Source organism: Pelodiscus sinensis, chromosome 20, assembly GCF_052426305.1.
Source record: "Pelodiscus sinensis isolate ZL-2025 chromosome 20, ASM5242630v1, whole genome shotgun sequence".
Lineage (NCBI taxonomy): Eukaryota > Metazoa > Chordata > Testudines > Trionychidae > Pelodiscus > Pelodiscus sinensis.
In genome coordinates this window covers 12,337,371-12,355,064 of record NC_143071.1, presented here as the reverse complement: position 1 = coordinate 12,355,064, position 17,694 = coordinate 12,337,371, and the positions used below count along the sequence as shown (strand labels likewise).

The window sequence follows — 17,694 nt, the reverse complement described above, 5'->3', positions numbered from 1 at the left end:
AACATTTTTTTCCACGAAGTGAGTGCTCTGGATCTGATCCCTCAGTCCTCATCCTCAAAGGAAATCTGCACAACGCTTGCAAAAGGCGAACCTGGGAGCTCAAATTCATAACTTTACTAGATGCTACAAACCATGGCCTTAATAAAGACACTGAATGTCTGACATATTGCTGCAATGTGTAACTAGCTGATCATCCTTTTTGTCCTATGACTGCAGGAGTGTAAATGGGCCACTTCACCTAGAATGACCCCTTAGAATAAGGCTAAACTATGTATTCCATCTTGTATTTAGTTGTGACACTCAGGATACCTTTCCCAGACCTGAAGAAGAACTCTCTGCCAGGGGTGGCAAGTTTGCAGAAATTTTGGTGGTACTCAGAGTGCCCAGAGTCCAAACCTTTCCCCCATCCAAAATCCCTCTCCCACACCTGCCTAGTGCTTTGGAAGGCAGTTTGGTTAGCAGACTTCCTGCTTCTGATGTACGTTAAAAAAATTGCTATTACTTTTTGAGTTCTTGGCTAGCCGTTCTTCAAACTGTTGTATTCATATGTATATGAATCTTCCTAATCTTATTTTCATGCTTCATTTGCCAGACTTTATGCTCCTTTCTATTTTCCTCACTTTGGATTTAACTTCCATTTTTTAAATGATGCTTTTTATTTCTTATTGCCTTCTTACACTTGATTGTTAAGCCATGGTGGCACTTTTTTGTTCTCTTATTTTGGGGTTTTTTTTTTTAAATTTGGGACATACATTTAAGTTAAGCCTTAATTATGGCATCTTTAAAAAGTTTCCATGCAGTTTGCAGGGATTTCTCTTTTGACACAGGATACCTTTTAATTTCTGTTTACGTAACCTCTTTATTTGGTGTAGTTCACCTTTCATCCCAGCTGAGCTGGTGGCAGAGGAGCCAGCAGCTGGGAGAGCAGCCTGGACTGGCACCCGGGAGTGCAGTCCCGACCGGGGCCAGTGCAGTGGGGAGCGCAGCCCTGGCAAAGCAGGGGGCAGTGGTGCAGCAGGGAGCAGGGCCGACAGCCAGGAGGGGAGCCCAGACCTCCCCTGGTCAGGCAAACTCTGTGGTTTGGGAGTGCTCAGGTCCCGAGGGTGCTGGACTAGGGAGGTCCCATCTGCATTTCCAAGCGGTCTAGCTATATTCACCTCCTGGACCAGATCCTATGCTCCACTTAGGACTAAATCTAGAACGGCTTCTCCTCTTGTGGGTTCCAGAACCAGCTGCTCCAAGAAGCATTTAAGGTGCCAAGAAACTTTATCTCTTCATCCCGTCCCGAGGGGACATGTATCCAGTCAATATGGGGATAGTTAAAATCCCTCATTAGGATTGAGATTTTTATTTTTTATAGCCTCTCTCTAAGCTCCCTTAGCATTTCTGTCACTATCACCATCCTGGCCAGGTGGTCAGTAATATATCCCTGTGGCTATACTCTGATTATTACATCATGGAATTGCTATCCATAGAGATGCTATGGTACAATTTGCTTCTTTTAAGATTTGTATTTAATTTGATTTCTTTCAAATACAGTGCCACTTCCCCACCAGCATTCTGTGCTTCCAATATATTTTGTACCTTGGTATTTCTGTGTCCCAATGATTATCCCCATTCCACCAGTTTTTATGGGTATGTCTACACTGACAAAGTTGAGTTAAGATACACAACTTCAGCTACATTAATTGTGTAGCTGAAGTCGAAGTAGCTTCACTCGGCTTTTGGTGCTGCCTACACCGTGGGTAGTTGAAGGAAGCACACTTCTTTCAACTTCCCTTATTCCTTGTGAAAGCAGGGTACTGGCATCTACTGGAGTGCCCCTCTCCGTTCAAATTAGCTATCTTAACTAAAACACCAATTTGAACCCTGGAAGATCGACAGCGGCAGCTTCAATCTTCCTCCGTAGAGCAGACGTACCCTGTCATGCCTTGTGTCTATCAGGGATGGTCTAGACAGTATTTGGTCCTGCCATGAAGGCGGGGGACTGGACTCGATGACCTCTCGAGGTCCCTTCCAGTCCTAGTATTCTATGATTCTATGCCCGTTTGTCAAAATCCTCCTTTAATATGAGGTACTCTAGTTCCCTCATATTATTATTTAGACTTCCAGCGTTTCTATATATGCACTTTAAAAACTTATCATTTTTTAGTTGTCTGCCATTACACAATGGCTACGTCTACACTGGCATGATTTTCCGGAAATGCTTTTAACAGAAAAGTTTTCCGTTAAAAGCATTTTTGGAAAAGCGCGTCTAGATTGGCAGGACGCTTTTCCGCAAAAGCACTTTTTGCGGAAAAGCGTCCGTGGCCAATCTAGATGCGCTTTTCTGCAAAAATCCCCCGATCGCCATTTTCACGATCGGGGCTTTTTTGAGGAAAACAGTACTGTGCTGTCTACACTGGCCCTTTTGCGCAAAAGTCTTTCGGAAAAAGACTTTTGCCCGAACGGGAGCAGCATAGTATTTCTGGAAAAGCACTGACCATCTTACATGAGATCGTCAGTGCTTTTCCGGAAATTCAAGTGGCCAGTATAGACAGCTGGCAAGTTTTTCCGGAAAAGCAGCTGATTTTCCGGAAAAACTTGCCAGTCTGGACGCAGCCAATGTGATTGGATGGTACCCTTTTTCATTAGACTATTACTCATCAGATATTACCTGTTTTTTATCATTTTCCGTCCTTTCCTTTTTACTAGGATATAGAGAATCTTTATTAATAGACCTTCCCCTAAGGGATGTCCCTATCCAATCAGTGTTCTCCACACCTGTCAGCTTTCCCCAGCCTTAGTTTAGATTTTGCTCTACAACCTTTTTTAAGTGCCAGCAATCTGGTTCCATTTTGGATTAGGTGGAACCCATCCTTCCTGTGTAGACTCTCCTTCTCCCAAAGTTTCCCCAGTTCTTAATAAATCTGAACTCCTTCTCCCTACACCTTTGGTCTCACACATGTGTTGAGATCCTGCAGTTTTCTTCTCTCCTTCCCTATGTAATTGGTACCTACATTTGCTACAACCACAGGCTCCTTCCCACTAGATGCGATGGAGGGGACCTTCCTGCTGCCCCTACAGATATCCCTTTCCCCTAAACCTGGACTCTACAGTGTGTTATTTTGCAGGGAGGGAGGAGAAAAGGAGGAACTTTTCGCACTATTTCTCTCTATTGCAAATGGAACAAATAATTCCAGTAACCGTAGGTTTTATTTTTATTGTAACCTCTGTACAATGTTACAAGGTTCCTTGGCCCAGAGAGTGGAACACTGGGCTGAAATTAAAGAGACCTGAATTCTGTGCCTGCCTCTGCTGTGTGACCTAGGCAAGGGTCCTGATTGTGCCCAGTGCTGGTCTTACAATGGCGTTAGTGGCTCCATGGTGCTGGGCCCATGCTTAGAAGGGGCCCTGGCCTGCTCCACTTGCCCTGTGCCCTGAGACCCTGCTTACAACTTGGTCCTCTGCTGCCTCTTCATCCCAGCCACCTGCTTCTCCCTCTGCCCCAGCTGCCTGGGGCTAGATCCCAGTGCACCTCTGTCTCTGGGCAGTCTCTGCTCCCCACCACCTGTGCCACCCTGCCTGTCTCCCTGGAGCTGAGCTGACCAGTCTCAGCCATAAGTGTGGTGGCTTGGTTGGGCACCTCCAAGCAAGTGGGTTTTGAGCGACTTCAGCCTGGCTGATCGTGCCACTCCTGAGGGCTGGAGTAATTCCCCGCCCCGGGCAGGACCAGCCCTGGCTGGCTGATGGCTCAGCCACGTAGACACAGTCACCTCCCAGGTGGGCCAGTGAGTGCGGTCGGGTGGCAGGGTGTAGGGGAATGCCCTTGAGGAGAGGAGGCATGTTGGCAACACAGGGCTAGGTGGGCCACTGGGTGCCTGGCAAATGCCGTTTTATAAATAGCGCCCTTGTGCTGGTTTGGGAAGAGCAGGGTCACCCCTGCCAGGTCATGTCCCTTTGCCTCTGGCTGGCCCCTCACTCTGGGGACTGGCCTCCCCATATCATGCTCCATCACCCCATGGGGCCCACAGGTACATTTGGTGCCAGGCCCACAAAAGGCTAATCTGGTCCTGATTGTGCCTCTGTTTCCTGTCTTCCTCCTTTGTCTCCGCTATTTAGATTAGCTCTTCAAGGCAGGGCCAGTGGCTCTGTGTTTTGTGCAAGTCCTTAGGGTGACAAGGCCATAATTTCAGCTCAAGCTCTGGGCTCTATTAAAATACCAATTGATGATAATAATAATAATGAAGAAGAAGCCAGGTAGCGTCTGTTGTATGCCGGCTTCTCACTGCTCCTCCACTCCAGGGCCATCATGCTCAATGAAAGACGATCCTTGAGAAATTAGGCGGCCGGCTTTGCTTTGCCTCCGTTTTTTGCTCATTAGTTGCCGGGCTGCTGCTTATTCTGTTTGCACACACTGGAGTGCTGATTTAATGAGGACGTCTCGTGGTCCCAATTATCTCGATCTCTGGGCATGTGCTCATCATTCAGAGGCCTTGTCTATTTGTAAAACCTCGTTAGCCTGGGAAATGTGTGAGGTGATTTGTAAATGGGCCTGTTTGTGTTGAGACTGTCGGCTTTGCCACCCCTTCACCAGTGGGCACGGAAGACTTAGATGACTTGTGTTAGCTGGCACCAAGCTTTCAACTTACAGGCAAATTAAAGGCAAAGAGCAGCCTCAGTTACAGGGCAAGAAAGGGATTGCCCCTTCCATTTATTGTCATAAAAGCTTCTCTACTAAATTGTTAAATCCTGATTCTGTAATCCTACCTGTTCTGGTTGAATTTAGGGACTATCATCATCACTTTACAAATCTCTCTTTCCAATTCTCATTTAACCCAAACTGCACCTTTTCCTCCCCACGCACACTTAGTTCCCCGGGTATCAAACCCACATTTTGGAGTTCTTATTCTCTGTTGGTTGCATTGGAGTCTACATATCCAGTGTTCCCTGTAAGCTGGATGGCCACCCAGGAGTGATTCAGGTGCCACACAGCTGATTAGCAAGGTGCCCACAGTTGACAGCATGTGTATTGACTGGTGGTGCACATTCACACATGCCTCAGGGGACATAACAAAATTTATTCAGCACATGGATGGAAAAAATAGAGGGAACATTGTCTACATCATATTCCCACCCATTGATATCAATGGGGCTATCTCTGAAAGAAACAACTCACCAATGTAAAGGATCTAAAATGTGGCATTTCATGTTCTTGGTGAGGGGTTGGGTTATCTGTAGGACAGTCATTCACTGCACAAGTCTTGATGTGTGTGTTATGACAAAGCGTTTTGAATGGATGACGTTATTGTAGCAAACCCATGACAAACGGCTACGTTATCCTCTCTCTAGGAACAGCCACGTGAAAATGACACAGCAAATGCAGAACTTAAACCTTTCGCAGACGAAAAAGAATAGTGGGCCATCTTCTCCGAATGCTGCTAAACGGCTGTATCGCAACCTCTCTGAGAAGCTGAAGGGGAGTCATGCATCCTTTGATGAGGTGTATTTCAGGGCAAAGTCAGATCGACTCAGTCTCCGAAAGACTTCGGTGGTAATTACTTCATTTTTAATAGCTGTCATATTAGCTAGTTTCACCTTGACCTTGCTTCCCTGTTGTACCCCTTCCTGTAGATTCCTGTTATTGCTTTTGATTCCTCTGCTTTGTTTTAACTACTCAATCTTCAGGTACTTACTATTCCCAGTTCTGCCTTCCTGTTTTTCCCTTTGATATTTCCATACCCTCTACTCCTTGTTTCCCACTCCCCTACTCTCCCCTGCCCCCGCCGCCTTCCCTTCTCCCCTATTTATTTTGGATCTGCACAGCCTAAACTCAAAAGTCCGGTCATCTGATGAAGTGAGCTGTGCCCACGAAAGCTCATGATCCCATCTACATGTTTTCTTAGTCTGTAAGGTGCTTCCAGACCATTTGTTATTTTTTAAGTTTGTCCAACTCCTCTACACACACACACACACACACAGAGAGAGAGAGATAGAGAGAGAGAGAGAGAGAGAGAGAGCTGTTCTTGAGATTATGACAGAGGAATACCATTGATGAGAAGCACAAGGTAACCAGCCCTATGCTTAATAATATTTGTACTGCAGAGTAGATACTGATTTTTTAATTATTTTTTCTCCAATTTCTGGGTCCCCCTGTACCAGTACTTTATTCCATCAGGTGCTCCCTTTTAAGGAATAAGATACTGCACAACATGAAAAAATGTGGCAGAAATCCAGCCATACAGATAAGGAAATGTCTAGGGCACCTTGGACATATAAGAAATGATCATTTATTCTAGAGAAAATTAAAGGGTGATTTGATGTATAAGAACAAAACAATGGTCATACTAGGACAGACCAAAGGTCCATGTAACTTAGAATCCTGTCTTCTGAGTGTGCCAGGTGCCCCAGAGAGTGTGATCAGAACAGGAAATCATCAAGTGATCCATTCCCTGTCACCCATTCCCAAAGGCTAGAAATGTCATCCCTACCCATCCTGGCTAATAGTCATTGATGGACTTATCCTCAATGAATGTATCTAGTGCCTCTTGAACCTTGTTATAGTCTTGGCCTTCACAAAATCTTCTGGCAAGGAGTTCCACAGGTGGACTGTATGTTGTATGAAGAAATACTTCCTTTTGTTCATTTTAAACATGCTGCCTAATAATTTCATTTGGTGATCCCTAGTTTTTGTGTTATGGGAAGGAACAAATAACTTTTCCTTATTCATTTTCTCCACATCAGTCATCACTTTCCTAAACTGAAAAGTCCCAGTCTTATTAATCTCTCCTCATATGGCACCCATCCCATACCCCTCATCATTTTTGTTACCCTTTTCTGAACTTTTTCCAATGCCAATATAATTTTTTGAGATGAGGCAATCACATCTGCATACAGTATTCAAGATGTGGGTGTACCATGGATTTATACAGAGGCAATAAGATATTGTCAGTCTTATTCCCTAACTCTTTCTTAATGATTCCCAACATTCTGCTTTTTTGACTACTGCTGCACATTGAGTGGATGTTTTCAGAGAACTATTCACAATGACTCCAGGATCTCTCTCTTAAGTGGTAACAACTAATTTAGTCCCTGTCATGTTAAATGAATAGTTTTTTCCAATATGCATTAAGTTGCATTGAATTTCATCTGCCATTTTGTTATCCAGTCATCTAATTTTGTGAGATCCTTTTGCTGAAGCTTTTTACTGTCTGCTTTGGACATAACTATCTCACAAAGGATGAATATAAGCAAACAACACAGGTATGCAGGGGCAAGATTAGAAAGGCAAAGGCACAAAATGAGCTAAACCTAGCTAGAGGCATAAAGAAGATGTTCTTCAAATATATTAGGAGCAAGACCAAAGACAAAGTAGGCCCATTGCTCAGTTAAGAGGGAAAAAACAATAACAGGAAACTTGGAAATGGTAGAGGTGCTTAATGACTTCATTTCGGCTTTCATCAAGAAGATGGATGGTGATGGGATGCCTAACTTAGTGAATGCTAATGGGAATGGGGTAGGTTTAGAAGTTAAAATAAAAGAACAAGTTAGAAATTACTTAGAAAAGTTAGATGTCTGCAAGTCACCAGGGCCTGATGAAATGCATCCTAGAAGGAGCTGATAGAGGAGGTGTCTGATCCTTTAGCTATCTTTGAAAAATCATGGAAGTCGGGAGAGATTCCAGAAGACTAGAAAAGCCCATTTCTAAAAAGGGAAATAAGAACAACCCACAAAACTACAGACCAGTCAGTTTAACTTCTGTGCCAGGGAAGATAATGAAGCAAGTAATTAAGGAATCCATCTGCAAACATCTGGAAGATAATAAGTGATAGGTAACACCCAGCATGGATTTGTAAAGAACAAATCATGTCAAACCAATCTGATAGCTTTCTTTCATAGGATATCAAGCCTTGTAGATAAGGGAGAAGTGGTGGACGTGGTATACCTAGATTTTAGTAAGTCATTTGACACAGTCTCGCATGACCTTCTTATCAATAAACTAGGGAAATGCAAACTAAATGGGGCTACTATAAGGTGGATGCATAACTGGCTGGATAACCGTTCTCAGAGAAGCGACAAGGAGTCCTGTGGCACCTTATAGACTAATGGATGTATTGGAGCATAAGCTTTCATGGGCAAAGACCCACTTCATCAGATGCAAGAAGTGGGTCTTTGCCCACAAGAGCTTATGCTCCAATACATCTGTTAATCTATAAGGTGCCACAGGACTCCTTGTCGCTTTTGCAGATCCACACTAGCACGGCTACCCCTCTGATACCTGACATCGTTCTCAGAGAGTAGTTATTAACAGTTCACAATCCTGCTGGAGGGGCATAACAAGTGGGGTTCCGCAGGGGTCTGTTTTGAAACCGGTTCTGTTCAATATCTTCTTCAATGATTTAGATATTGGCATAGAGAGTACAAGTATTAAGTTTGCAGATGATACCAAGCTGGGAGAGGTTGCAAGTGCTTTGGAGGATAGGGTCAAAATTCAAAATGAACTGGACAAACTAGTCTGAGGTAAACAGGATGAAGTTTAATAAGGACAAATGCAAAGTACTCCACTTAGGAAGGAAAAATCAGTTTCACACATACAGAATGGGAAATGATTGTCTTGGAAGGAGTTCTGTTGAAAGCGATTTAGGGGTCATAGTGGATGAGACGTTAAACATGAGTCAACAGTGTGACACTGTTGCAAAAAAAGCAAACACGATTCTGGGATGCATTAACAGGAGTGTTGTGAGCAAAACATGAGAAGTCATTCTTCCATGCTACGCTAATTAAGCCTCATTTAGAATATTCTGTCCAGTTCTGGGCAGCACATTTCAAGAAAGATGTGGAGAAATTGGAGAAGGTCCAAAGAAGAGCAACAAAAGTGATTAAAGGTCTAGAAAACATAAAAACATAAGAACGGCATACTGGGTCAGACCAAAGGACCATATAGCCATGTAGCCTGTCTGCCGACAGTGGCCAGTACCAGGTGCCCCAGAAAGGGTGGACCGAAGACAATGATCAAGCGATCCACTGGGAATACACTGGAACAGACAGGTACAGGGTATCGGCGTTTCTAGCCCCTAGGGAGGAGGTACTGGGAGCAATGGGGCACTGTGTGAAATAAGCTATTTGCATATATTTTGCATGTATATGCAGCCAAACTTAAGTTGCAGCCCTCGGGATGTGCTGTGAGTATCATCGTGGCCCCTGGGGCTTCCAAAGTTGAGTAGCCCTGATCTAGACGGTGCTTGATCCTGCTGTGAGAGCAGGGGGCTGGACTCGATGGCCTCTCAAGGTCCCTTCCAGTTCTAGGATTCTATGATCTTGAGCTGTTTTTTATCATCTGCAGATTTTGCCGCCTCACTGTTTGCCCCTTTCACCAGATCATTTATGGCTCTGTCGAATGGGATTGGTTCCAGTACAGACCCTTGGGGGATAATGCTAGATACCTCTGTCCATTCAGAACAATGGCCCTTTGTTTCCTATCTTTTTAATGCGCCAACATCTCTAAACAGCAGAGGAAGGAACAGTCGAATGAGTAACAATTAAGTGCAAGGGTCACAGGCTAGGGTGGTAAACACTAGATCAGAACCCAGACAGAGACCTGCACAGATCAAAGCTTTTGGCACTTTCCTCTGGTCGCAGAGCCCATCTGTAGTGCTTGAATTTACAGGCTGCCGAGCATAGCACATAGGCCCTCTTTTAACCCAGCGTATGACTAGTCCCTTTGACTTCAATGGGGCTACTGTGATACAGCCGCGTGCATGGAGTTTTGGCAAGGTAGGCTGAACAGGCAAAGGGTCTCCCCACCCTCGAACGACATGGGTTCCATAACCAGCATGACCGTATCTATTTATTACTGGCAGGGGGTTTTGAGGCAGCTGCCCTCCTGCTGCTGGTGCTGCTGAAACAAAACAGGTTTCCTCCCCTCGGGAGACAGGAAGGACACGCCCGTGTATTTTTACTCAGAACTGCTTCCTGAGGGAGGGGAGGAGCAGCAACCTCGAGGGGCTGCCTGGGCATGTGCCAAGAAACACCCGCTCCCCCTGAAGCATGTGCCTACAGTGAATTTCTGTGCTGAAGTGCTCAGCCTCTTGCAAGACAGCTCTCCCTACGGCCCATATTGCTAATGGGAACCGTATGACTGGTCAGAAAAAAAGATGTGTGGCTTCGATTTCCTTCACACGTGCACATCTGCCTTCTAGGGAAGAACAGTTGTATGCAGCTGTACAAGCGCTGAAGCCCGAAGACAGGGCAAAACAATCACATCCCGTCGATCCAGCATGATGGGTCTTTAATGAAGTTACAGGGCCGTGTTGGAGGGCTGTGGCAGTAAAGCGGGCATAAGCAACCTGCTGTTCTCTTACCTGGCTGCAGAAGAATGGCAGCTCCTGTGTGCTGGAGGTGACAAGATGATTTTGTCCCTGTTCCTATAGTGGCACAGGGCCCTGGCTGTCTCCACAGCCCCTTCTGTCTTCCATGCACTACCAGGAGAACTGCCTGGCTGTGGGAGAGAGAAACAGCTATGCCCAGTGCATAGGCATGGTGATAGGAGCACAGCCTGGTGCCTCAGGAATTACTTCTTTGAGGCACAGCCCCTCCTGGTGCTTCCATGGGGTCAGTGCAGCTGCCCCCTGCCCTTAACAGGAGCTGCGTGGAAATGGCACTGAGGTTTTCAAACCTTTTTTCTCATGACCCAGCTGAAGAAAATTGTTGATGCCCATGATCCAACATAATGTGACCCGAGCAAGGGTGGGCAAAGGGGGCTCCGTGAGCCGGATCCAGCCCGCCGAGCAAATTGATCCTGCCCCTGGAGGCCCTGCCGCTCCCCCGCCCCCAGGTCAATTAGGACCTGTGGGGGCGGGAGGAAGCGCATGAAGTTTCCTCCAGCCTGGAGGGGACTTCACGCGCTCTCCCCGCCCCCAAGCCCTGCTTGGCCAGGGGATGGAGGAGCACGGGAAGTCTCTTCCCACCGCCAGGGACATGGGTGCTTAGTGGGAAGGGAGGGGCTCCCCCACCCCCAGACCAATCATTATCTGTGGGTGGGAAAGCCCGAAGCAACCTGGCCCTGCCTCTTCCATTTGAGGCCCTGCCCCTTCCAGTGTGGTCCAAGGCTGAGGATGAGGCTGTAGGAGGGGACTCCGGCCTTTGGTGGGGGGAGTCAAGGCTGGGGCAGGAGGGGTTTACCTTGTGTGGTTCCTGGTCAGCGGTGCAGCAGGGGTGCTAAGGCAGCTTCCTGCCTCTCCTGGCACCGCAGACCATGCTGCACCCCAGAAGTAGCCAGCAGCAGGTTTCCAGCAGGTCCAGCCAGTGGGAGTGTGCAGCTAGCGCGCAGGGCAGGAGCAGTGCACAGAGCCCTGGTTGCTCTCCTCCTCCCCCTCAGGGGCCAGACTTGCTGCCGGCTGCTTCTGGGGCTCTGCACAGTCTGCAGTACAGGATAGGCAGGAAATTGCCTTAGCATCCTCACTGATCATCTGAACACCCTGCAGGAACAAGACCCACTGCCTGACATTCCATCCCCGAGTACTAGGGCATGACCTGTAGTTTGCAAACCACTGCTCTAGCCTATGGAGAGGGATTTGTACAATAATGTTTGGATCTGTAGCTTGGGGGGGGGGGGGGGGGTGTTACAGGCCTAGCTCTAGGTGTTAGCTGTGGAAAAGCTGTGGGAAAGCTCACAATTTCCACTGCTCCCTTGCCTTTTATTTCTTACCAACATATTTTAAATTAATATTTTGTGTGATTATCATGTGGTCAAGAGGGGCAGAGACACTGCAGTACCGGAGTGATGCATATAGTGGATGAAATAAGTCCCTAGCCCAGCTCCCTGTTCCAAAAATCTATGTGTGATGCAGCCCCAGACAGAAGAAGCATCAGATCTTAAACTGATAAGATCACATACATCTGCTCTTCGCCAAAAGGCTGAGGAGCAAATGACAGCTGCAGAAACTGAAGTTCTGTTTCATTCAGAATGCCACTAACTTGCTCCGTTGCTGCCCATCCTTCCCGGCTCTGACCTGGCTAGCCTCCCTGTAGGCGTGGAGGTGTTTGTGATATATCGAATCCTGACAAAACTCTATTGCCAAGTATGATGTGGACAGCTATATAATGGGAAATGGATCGAGACTCACTTCTTTTATGTTCTCCAATGCATTGCACAGCCAGGAACGTGTAACGGCTTTCTGTCACCACTGACCTGCTGTGGGCTGAACACTAGAGGTGGAAGATTCTATATCTCAGATAACCCAGAAACTGACCCAACATCCATAGAAGTCAGTGGATCAGGTCACCACCGAGCAAGCCAATCAACCAACTGCCTATTATTTTCAGTGCTTGCTGTGGAAAACAATCAGGAAACTATCAGTCAAGAATAAAATTCTGACACCTCAGAGGGATAGCTGATATGCTTTTTAATCCTAAACCTCCACTTAAAGGACATCTGTGGTATAGGATCAGCACCTTGATAAAAATTAAATTTGCAGATAAGAGACCAGGATTTTTACACCCTTCACTCACTCTTTGCTAGTGAAAAAAAACTTTAAAAAATACCAATGGTCCTGTAGTATCTTAGGGTATGTCTAGACCCCCCATCTTTGAAATGCGCCTGTTATTTTGAAATATTTTTCGAAATAACGTGCGTGCTATTCTGGCATCCCTGTAACCCTCATTCCACAAAGGTTAAGGGAAGTCTCAAAATCGCACATTATTTCGAAATTTTGCACTGTGTAGATGTGCCAAATTTTGAAATAACTTATTCAAAATCTTCAGGGGGTAGCCAAGTTAGTCTGTACAGGATAAAATTTTTAAAGACTAACAAAACATGTGGATGGTATCATGAGCTTTCGTGGGCACAGCCCACTTTTTCAGATGACCATTTGCATAGTGCAATTTGCATAGTGCAAATTGTGTATCTTATTTCGAGTTTAGGGTGCTGTGTAGTCACACCCTTAAATGCTAACAAAAATATATAAATAGTAATCAGTTTTCTCTTCATTCTGTCTATGCAACAGTTTGCATTCAAAAAATCCGTTCCTGCCTCAGACATAGCCACTTTGTTCCTGCACTCATGTCAGTCAAAGTTATTCCTTGCTGAAACTAGTTCAACATTTTGTTTCCAACTCCAGGACCATAAACGGATTTTTCTAGCTAACTCAGGGCAAATAGCTCTGGAAAGTGGGCTGCGTAAGATTGCAACTGTAAATACTCACACTAAATCACTTTACTGGAACATCACGATTGCTTACAGCAAAGCAGCATGGTGGTCTTTTTAAACTTGTACATTTTTGCATCTGTGCAACACCTACATAAATTAATCTCTCAGTGCAACTCTTAAGGGAGGAGAAACTTGAGAATTGTCCCTAAACTGCACTTGCTTGCTTGTAACGTGTGATTTCTGATACTGTTGGCTCTCAGGGATGTTTTTGCCATGGAGAAATATACTGTACCCTAATGGGTGCACATGTAAGAGGGGGAATGATCCCGCTATTGTGGGGAACTTTCCTGGCTTCTATACACCCCGGTGAAATGAACCAGCGAAAGGATCTGAGTCCCCGCTCCCACTTCCTTTACCCCATGGCTCCCCTGTTCCTGAGGGCTCCTCCTCCACTCTCCTGAGTAGCAGAGCCCTTGAAACCCCAACAAGGCTGGGCCCAGGTTTCCTGGGGCTTAATCCCCGACCTTGTAGTCACTAGGGGCAGGAGTTAGGGTGTCCCCACTCCAAGGTGCTCTCTTTACACTGCAGGCCTTCTTGGCCCAGTGATCACTTCATAAGGTTCAAAGCAAATACAATTTATTAAACATCAACTGATTAAAGAGAATAGAATAAGAAACAATGAGAATGGTTAAATGAGAACACACAGCCCTGCTCTGTAGCACAGGGACATCAACACAGCAGTCTGCAGAGTGTAAGGACAGTTCACAGTCTCTTCCTTAGAAGCCCTGGATGTGCTGCAAGGGCTGCAGGCTGGACACGCTTGCACTGGCAGTGACCACACAGCCTCAGTCTCTAAGTGGCCAGACCCCTCTCCCAGTCCAGAGCCTTTCCCCACACTTTGCAGGTCCCAGTAGCTCACCACATCCAGCTGCAGGCTGTGCTGCTTGGCCAGTTCCAGCTCCTTGTGTTGCTTCTCTGTTCCTTTTGGCTTTCTGAGCACTGCCAGTCTGCTGCTCAACACAGGGTCTGCACTGCTTGGCCTGTCTGTGTCTGGTTCTGTCGCTGCAGGACTTCTTCTTGTACTCCTCTTTCAGCTCTGTCTTTGCAGGACCTCTCCTGCACACAGCTTGTTTGTTCAGAGACAGAGCCAGAACAATCCCCACTTACAACCTGTCAGTCAGGCTGAGCTGGAGTGTTGGCTGCTTTCCATTGTCTCTGGGGTCTGTCAGTCTCATGAACCCTTCCCCTTCTGAAGCTGGTAAACCAAAAAACTCCCACAGAGTTTTAGTAAGGGGTAACAGTCCCCTTACACAAATGAAGTCAGAAGACACTTTTGATGATACCAACTGGTCTGAAGTGGAACATGTTGATCATTCTCCTTTTCCCGCATGTGAATTCCATTGCTAGGAGACTGAATAATGTAGCAAATACCATGGAAAGCTTTAAATGAGAGTTTGGTGAACTATTTGCATGATCTGATACAGTATGTAAAGATATTTCTTGTTTGCAAACTGCACACTAGCAGGAAAAAGGATGGTTTAGTGGTGATAGCCCCTGACTGGGACTTGAGCTGGAATTCTAGTTCAGCTGCAGACATCAAGTGCAACCTGGGACAAATTACTTTATCTGCTCTTTCCACTCTCTAAAATAAGAGGCAATATTTTAACTCTCTCACAAGTGTATCGTGAGGATAAAACCCCTTAATCGTTGCAAGATGCTCAGAGATTAGGATGACAATGATGAGGGCCATATAAGTGCTTAGGTAGACGGAATAGATCACAGTTTCCTTTTTTTCCCTCCATGTTCAGAACTATCAGACCACTATTACATGCAAATACTTTTCAGCCTATTGTTTGCTTCTGAATTGTTCATCAAAATACTTACCCTTTGGCCTCTGCGGTTTTGATTGATTGCAGGCAGTAGGTAACGAGGCAAGCTCTTCTCCTTGTCTCGAACTTTCCTATTTTGCATTTTGGGTGGAACCACTTTAGGCCGCGATATGGCAAAGCACTTAAGCATATGCTTAGGTCTGTCCCTGTTCAGTAAAGCATTTAGGGCAGGGGTGGGGAATCTACAGGATCTGGCCCCCAAGGCATGGGGCTTTCCCCTTCTTCCCCCCTCCCTCCAGCACTGGTGGGCCACAAGGCTGGAGCGCCAGTGCCAGCTCCCAGCTGCAGGGGGCAAGGGAGAGCCAGGACCCTTGCAGGCTGGAGTTAGGCAAACTGGAGTCAGATCCGACCCACGGGCTCTACCAGGCAGGGGGAGGAAGTGACTCCGTATTCCCCCTTCCTTCCCCCAGCTGGGGAAATGGCAGCACAGCATAAGCTTTTCTCCCACCACTCCAGTTGGCCATAATCACCACTCCATTGCCCAGACCCCGCACTCCTGCCCCAGTCCTGCACCCCCCCTTCTTGCCCAGGTCCACCACCCCCATGCTGCTCCTGCACCCTACCATCCTTCCAAACCCCCCCAACCCGCAGCCTGCTCCTGAGCACTCCACTCCTGCCTAGAGCCCATACCCCAAGCCTGCTTCCCAGCAGCCCACTGCGACACACTGAACCCCTCATTTTTGGACCCATCGCAGAGTCTAGGGGACCCACAATCTACTAATTCAGCCCTTCCCCCCCCCAGCTCTGGTGTGTGAGGAGGATGTGGGGAGTGTCTGCTTCTCAGTTGGGGGCCACATCAGTGAGGTTTTGTTTTTGTTGGAGGGTTTTGATATTTCTCATTTTTGTGCAGCCCCGGCTGATTTTTCCGTGGGTCATTAGCCCTTGACCCAAAAAAGGTTCCCCCCGATTTAGGGCTACCTTTCCAAAGGTATTTCGGCAACTAAAGCTGCAGCTAGAAGCCTAGTAGGATATTTTTGAGCAACGTCTATGTCAGTCTCAGTGGCCGCTTATTGTCATCTGTAGCTTTGAATATCTGACTCATTTACCTGTGCTTACATTTAAGCATATGTTTAGCCCATGGAAGTCAACAAAACTTAGGCATACACTTACATTTAAGCATGTGCTTAATTGCATTGAGGAATGGGGTGGTTTGCTGAGTTAAGGCTTTATTAAGGCTGAATTTGAAAAAATAAAATCACATCAAAGTTTCCCATTATTTTTTTTCAGTAATCGCCTAGAACAGGTTTCATGTGTAGCACCCAGGCTGCTGTTTGGTACTGTACTTATAAAAATACTGTATGCTTGAATTCGAAGGGGCCACATTCTGCTCCCAGTTATAGGCTCCAAATCCAGAGTAAAATCCCAGACTCCAGTTCACTTACACAACTCTCACTGCATGATTAGGCCCCAAATTACAACCTCCCCCCCCCTTTTTTTTGGTTATTTCTAATGCAAGAATGGCCCCTGTATGATGTTGTGTCTGTGAGACTGATTTTGAACTTTGAATGTAATTTGAAGACAAAGTAAGTTGATGATAATATTGAGTCCTTAAACAGTGTTTCATAAACACTAGCCAGATAATCTGGATTGGACTCATATTGTTTCCAATTATTTTCCAGTTGGATGAACATGCCTGTGATTCTGACACACATTATCACATTCATTTTGAATTCTGCTTTCTGATAATGTGTGTGACAATAAAATTAAGGGCCCAAATATTCATAGACAATGAACTTGAAAGGGGTACAAACTTGCCTGTAATGAATTTATTTTAAAGATGTCCAGAGAAACAAAAAGTGGCAATATTTTCCCGCTCTAATTTTTAATATAAAGGTGCTTTCTGTAGGATACAGGCAATAGTTCTCCATCCTTAGTGAATGCAGGGGGGAAAGGATTGGAACCTTCTTGCTCTTCTTATCTGGAATGCAAATGACCCAATTTAAAACATGCTAAGTTTGCCTAACCAGTACAGTGACAGGCAGCTATCAAATACAAGTAATAATGTCAGTTGGACTTCACTTGGAGTTGCAGACAATCAACATATTTCAGGACCATGCCACTAACTAACCTGTTTTCTCTTTTCTGAACAAAGCATTTAATCGCCTTGGGAAAGGGGGGAGCCCCACAAACACATGAAGAAAGTGCTGAGTTCTAATTTCAGAGTGATCCGAATCAAGCTTTAGAGAAGCCGGGAAGCAGATGTGAGGAGCTGCGACGTGGTGCAAGGCAACTGCTGCATTGCAGTAAAAATTTCTCTCATTTTAGGCTTTGCCTTGTAATTGAGAAATACGTGACAGGATCTTTTCTTTCGTGTATTTTAGCTGTGCCCTCACCAGGGACAGTTTGCCTTTAAAACTATTACAGTTCTGCTTTAGATAACTAGATGATGATCTCTCTCTATGTGTCGAACTACCCACCACGTGTTCATCTATCATTTTAAGATGTTTCTTTTGTACCCATCCGACTAGCATCAAAGCACCTGGATTGATGTATGAAATCTGGTTAGTAGAATTCCTTACAGTTCATACAAGGAGAATTAATTAGTTTTCTTGAGTGTCTTTCCTGAGTTTTTACCTCTCTCTTTTGTGTCTTGGGCTCTCAAGATAAAACATATAAAAAGTCCTTTTTTGAAAGACCCAGATGTGATCGTTATACAAGCTCCGCAGAGAGAATTGAATA

At 45.8% G+C, this 17,694-nt stretch overlaps 1 protein-coding gene and 1 non-coding gene across 3 annotated transcripts in view; one reads left to right on the top strand and one right to left on the bottom strand.

The window, feature by feature from the left end:
- Window positions 1-17,694, top strand: part of ANKFN1 (ankyrin repeat and fibronectin type III domain containing 1) — a 364,510-nt gene that overhangs the window by 234,258 nt on the left and 112,558 nt on the right. For both annotated transcript variants that reach the window (XM_075903834.2, XM_075903832.2), the window contains one exon: window positions 5,332-5,533. In XM_075903834.2, coding sequence (XP_075759949.2) covers window positions 5,348-5,533 — 186 coding nt within the window. In that variant the 5' untranslated portion in view covers window positions 5,332-5,347. The remainder of the gene's footprint in view (window positions 1-5,331; window positions 5,534-17,694) is intronic.
- LOC112546141 (U2 spliceosomal RNA) lies at window positions 11,721-11,907 on the bottom strand. Its single transcript, XR_003089775.3, has one exon. It is a non-coding gene; the product is annotated as a U2 spliceosomal RNA (small nuclear RNA).